The sequence below is a fragment of the Beta vulgaris genome, chromosome 1, assembly GCF_026745355.1.
Source record: "Beta vulgaris subsp. vulgaris cultivar EL10 chromosome 1, EL10.2, whole genome shotgun sequence".
In the NCBI taxonomy this organism is placed as follows: Eukaryota; Viridiplantae; Streptophyta; class Magnoliopsida; order Caryophyllales; family Amaranthaceae; genus Beta; species Beta vulgaris.
In genome coordinates this window covers 46954786-46959946 of record NC_079202.1, presented here as the reverse complement: position 1 = coordinate 46959946, position 5161 = coordinate 46954786, and the positions used below count along the sequence as shown (strand labels likewise).

Genomic DNA, 5161 nt, shown 5'->3' with positions numbered 1-5161 from the left:
GTGTGTCGACTTCACCGACTTAAACAAAGCCTGCCCAAAAGACAATCACCCTCTGCCAAAGATCGATAGGCTGGTCGATTCAACGGCAGGGCACGCCCTTCTCAGCTTCATGGATGCAAATGCCGGCTATCATCAAATTCCCATGGCCGAGAAGGATAGGGTTCATACAGCATTCATCACTCCTCAGGGTGCTACTGCTACAAATGATGCCGTTCGGCCTCAAAAATGCCGGGGCGACATATCAGCGAACCGTCAACAAAATCTTCAGCGACCAATTGGGTCGGAACATTGAGGTATTACGTTGACGATATGATAGTCAAAAGCAAGGCCCAGTCGGATCACCCTGCAGATCTGAAAGAAACGCTGAGCACCCTAAGGAAATACCGAATGATGCTCAACCCTAAAAAATGCGTCTTCGGAGTTAAAGGGGGAAAGTGCCTCGGATTTCTAGTAGATGAGAGAGGTATAGAGGCCAACCCGGACAAAATCAAAGCGGTCTTAGAAATGAAATCGCCTCGGAATGTTCGGGAAGTACAGCGCCTAACCGGCTGCTTAGCGGCACTCGGTCGGTTCCTCTCCCGGTCGGCCGATAAAAGCTTGTTGTTCTTCAAGGCCCTGAAGCGAAAAGAGTTCGCATGGGATGACGAAGCCGAGCAAGCCTTCGCTGACCTCAAGAATCACTTGGCATCTTTGCCCAAACTGATCTCCCCCTTGCCGGGGGAACCCCTGTTTATCTACTTGGCTGTCTCGGACTACGCTCTTAGCGCCGTCCTGATAGCCGAGCGAGAAGGAAAGCAACATCCTGTTTACTTCATCAGCCACGCCTATAGGGGGGCCGAGGCGAAGTACAGCGATGTTGAGAAAATGGTCTTTGCCTTGGTGATGGCGAGCCGGAACTCAAGCCCTATTTCAAGCACATCCCATCAAAGTCCTAACCGGACAACCGCTCCGGAAGCTTATTGAGAATAGAAACACTCGAGTCGGATGAGGATTGGGCAGACCAGTTAGCAGATTTTGGGCTCGAGTTCGAGCCCCGAAGAGCCATCAAGGCCCAAGCACTCGCTGACTTCATCACTGAATGCGCAACTCGACCCCGGTCGGTTCGCAAGAGGAGTGGGAGTTGCTTGTTGATGGATCATCCACAAAGAGTGGTTGTGGAGCCGGGTTGGTCATCAAACCCCCGGTCGGAGAAAAAATTGAATATGCTGTTAAGTTCGAATTTCTCGGATCTAACAATGAAGCCAATGAGGCCTCATCCTCGGAATACAGCTATGCATCCTAGCTGGGGCAACCTCATCATAGCCAAGTCCGACTCACAACTCATAGTGGGTCAGATTTCCGGAGACTATGAGGCCAAGGAGGACAACATGAGGATGTACTTGGCCAAAGCCCGAGCTGTCATTGCAGGTTGTCCGGATTCCGGATTACCACATTCCTCGCTCGGAAAATCAGCAAGCTGATGCACTGGCTCGGATGGCTAGTTCTGCTGAAGGGTCGGCCCGAACCATAACTTGGGAAGTATTGAAGGAGCCTAGCATAAATGCCAAAGAGCAGCTCGTACTCAATCGATCCTCAAATGGATGGGTGAAATTGTAGATACTTGCGAGACGGGACCTTACCCAGTGATCCTAAAGAAGCCGACCGGATTAAGCATAAGTCAGGTTGGTTCCTTTGGCATGAAAGGCAGCTCTATAAAAAGTCTTTCACTCATCCCCTCCTCAAATGTATAACTCCCAGGAAGGAAATTATGTCCTCCGGGAAATACACCAAGGAGCCTGCGGAAGCCATCAAGGGGGTCGAACATAGCCGGAAAGGCATAAGGGCCGGATACTATTGGCCCACTCTGAAAGCTGACGCTTCGGACTTAGTCCGGCGGTGCCCCTCCTGCCAGATTCACTCGGATATACCAAGGGCGCCGGCCACCCCCCTCACCACCATTCAAACAGTCCTGCCCTTCGACAAGTGGGGCATGGACCTGCTCGGACCTTTTCCCCCGGTTCTGGGCAAAGGAAGTTCCTAATTGTGCTATTGATTACTTCACCAAGTGGACCGAAGCCGAGCCACTGGCGTCAATTACTGACAAACAGGTTCAGTTGTTCATATGGAGGAATATCATTACCCGGTTCGGAATTCCAAGAGCCATGGTATCAGACAATGGCCGACAGTTCAACAGCGGGCCGACTCGAGAATATTGTGCCGGTTCGGCATTCAAACAAGGTTCTCGGCAGTCTCCCGCCCTCAGACCAACGGGCAAGCCGAGTCAGCCAATAAAATTGTCCTAAAGGGTATCAAAAAATCCCTTGATGCAGCTAAAGGGGCATGGGTAGACGACCTACCCGGAGTACTCTGGTCGGCTCGGACAACGGTGAAAGAAGCCACGGGGCATTCCCCTTTCGGCCTGGTCTATGGAAGCGAGGCTGTCCTTCCGGTCGAGGTAGGAATCCCCTCCCCTCGGATGACATTCTATGAGTTCGACCAGAATGAAGAAGAAAAGCCCGTCAACTTAGACCTGTTGCCAGAAACCCGAGGCAATGCTTTGCTACAAGCCATCCGGTACAAGCAAAGAATCACAAGGCACTTTAACCGGCGAGTAAAGCCTCGACCAATCAGTCTGGGCGACTGGGTCATTTGAAAAGTCGAGGCCACCGGACTTTCCCATCTCAAAGGGAAGTTGGGGGCAAATTGGGACGGCCCTTACAAAGTTACAGGGGTCATCAAGCCAGGGACATTCCGACTCGAATCCCCCGAAGGGGTCCCCCTGGCTCGACCTTGGAACTTAGACAATCTTAAAAGATTCTATGTTTAACTTCTTTTCATTACTTGCACTAGGGGCATGTTGTAAGGCCAGCACTTCCTGGTCGGTTTAGTGAACAAATTTAATTGTAACTCGGACTTAACCAGTCCATGTACCAAGTCGGATTTCTACCCCAGAAATAAAAAAGACTTAGCCAGTCTCATTATTTTGATAAGAAAGCAATACTTAACCAGTTTGTTATCTATTAAATGCTGTAATATTGCAAGTAACGAAAAAGTGCGACACAAGACAAGTTGCAAAATAGTAGTTGTATTCCAATTGATGAAAAGTTGAAAAATACAACTAAGAGTTTACAAAAATACAGGGTCAAAAGCGATGCAAAAACAGAAAAGCCAAAAGGCCGACAAGGCCAAATCTAAGAAAATAAAATCCTAAGGCAGCTAAGAAGAAGGACCGGCGGCAGCTTGCTCAGCAGCAGGTTGCTCGGCAGGAGGAGGCTCGGTGCTAGCAGCATCTTCTTCGTCATCATCAGAATCATCATCGGAGCTCATCTCCTCAGCCATTTTGGCCTTAATCTCTGCTGCCTCGGCTTCAGCCAACTCCTGGTAGCGAGACCAGACTGTGTTCCAGTCCGCTTCAGGGCAAGAGTCGGCCAAGGCTTCCCTTAGCTTGGAGAGCGCCTCGTCCTCGCCCATCTTATGGGAGGATTGGCCCACTTCAGCGCAGAAGTCGGTACAATCGTCCGACTTCTGCCAGATCGTGAACCACTCCTCCTGGGAGCGGGATGCAGCAGCCTGAGCCTCCCTCAGTTGGGCCACGGCAGTGGAGAGCTTGAACTTGATCCTCTCCAAGTCGCCCTCGACCCGAAGCAGTTTGGACTCGGCCGCAGCCTTGGCCGACTCGGCATTTTCCTTGGCCAGGCTGAGATTGGCTCTCTCCATTTTCCAATCCTCCTTCTCCTGCTGCCAGATTGCCTCACCCTTCTCAATTTTGGTGTTGGCCTCCTCCAATCGCAGCTCGGCCAGCCGCTGGCCCTCCTTGGCCTGGTAGAGCTCATCAAAGTGTGACCGAGCCGCGTCCCTCAGCTCCTGGACTTCTTGGACTAAAGCGAGCCGGTCCTCGGCCACTTTAGTCATCCGGATGGAGAACTGCCAAAGCAAAGCTAATTGAGAAGAGGAAGTTGAGAAATAAAAGGCAAAATGAAATGAGAAATAAACGAAGTTCACTTACGTCCATCCAAGAGCGGAAGAGCTCGCTCGACTCATTCCTCCCGTTGACCTCATTAATATGATCTCGGTCGGTCTGAGTGCATAGGATCTCCAGTGCGTCGGAGATCCTCTTCTTCTTGTCCGTTTTGGACATCTAAGTGAAGGGGACGGGCGCCTCGGACAAAGAACGCTCGGCCAATGAAGGGTTGGAGGCCCCCTGAACATGCCCCGGACTCTGGACAGGCTCAAAGTCCGAGTGATGGACCGAAATGTGAGTGCCCTCCCCTCCAGAGTCAGGTCGGGGACTTTTCACCTCAACCGAAGGCTCCTTCCGAGCCTTTTTCGCTGAGGCCTCCTTCTCAGCTCGGGCTTTGGCCAGAGCCTTCTCCGTCAGCTCGACCCTCTCCTCGGCCCTCTCCTTGCGTTTCCTCGGTTTGGGGTTGGAGGGATCCTGTAAAAACCAAGGAGTTAGCAGGATATGCAAAGTGAATTTAAACCAGGTCGGACGGAAAAATTGTTTACCTTCGGCTTGGAGGGCTTGTTGATCTTATTCGCCTTCATCTCGGCCCTGATCCGAGCGGCCTTGAGAGCAGCGGAAGTTAGTCGTTCGGCCATTTCCTGGTCTGTTTCCTTCAAAAAGGACAAAGAAGCTTCTGCAAAAGGAGAACACACAGTTAGCAAAACGCAACAAGTAAAGCAATAAAAACAAGTTAACCGGACCCCCTCTTGCCGAATTACCCTTAGGGAAGGCCGGACTCAGTCCGAACGCAGCCAGGAAGTGCTCATTCTTGAACAACTTGCAGTTCGGGAGCCAGTTCCCCGCTACAAAAACCTCACCAACATCTACTATTTTTGCCTCCAATTGCATGTAGATGGCGGCCACTGCTTCGTCCTCCGATAACTCGGGCACTTTGAAGTTCATGCAGTGGTTGGGGTCGGCAGATGGGGGAACAGTTGGAATACCCCATTCTCCCCCATGGTAGACAAAGGCAAATCCTCGGCGAAACCCTTTTTGAGAAGTGGGTAGGTCGAGGACGGTTCGGTAGCCTCGCCGAGCCTGGAAGCACCAGCAACCAGGTCCATGATCCCCGAGGCATCTCGAACAACTTGATAAATGGCGCCAGAGGGTGAGGGTCGGCTTAACACCGATAATATCACATATTACCTGGACGCCAAAATTCCGCCCCAAGATTTGGAG

The 5161-nt window shown here is 51.5% G+C and overlaps 1 protein-coding gene across 1 annotated transcript; it reads right to left on the bottom strand.

The window, feature by feature from the left end:
* Positions 1–4117: 4117 nt before the first annotated feature.
* LOC130590189 (uncharacterized) lies at positions 4118–4885 on the bottom strand. Its single transcript, XM_057392221.1, has 3 exons — positions 4702–4885; positions 4486–4616; positions 4118–4414 (listed from the first exon to the last, which is right to left on the bottom strand). The coding sequence occupies exons 1-3, from the start codon at positions 4883–4885 to the stop codon at positions 4118–4120; spliced, it is 612 nt and encodes a 203-aa protein (XP_057248204.1).
* Between the last annotated feature and the right edge of the window lie 276 nt (positions 4886–5161).

Coding starts and splice junctions, on each gene's coding strand:
- LOC130590189 (XM_057392221.1), bottom strand. CDS start 4,885: ATGAACTTCAAAGTGCCCGAGTTATCGGAGGACGAAGCAGTGGCCGCC. Junction 4,617..4,701: donor GAGTCCGGCCTTCCCTAAGG/GTAATTCGGCAA, acceptor CTCCTTTTGCAG/AAGCTTCTTTGTCCTTTTTG. Junction 4,415..4,485: donor ACAAGCCCTCCAAGCCGAAG/GTAAACAATTTT, acceptor TGGTTTTTACAG/GATCCCTCCAACCCCAAACC.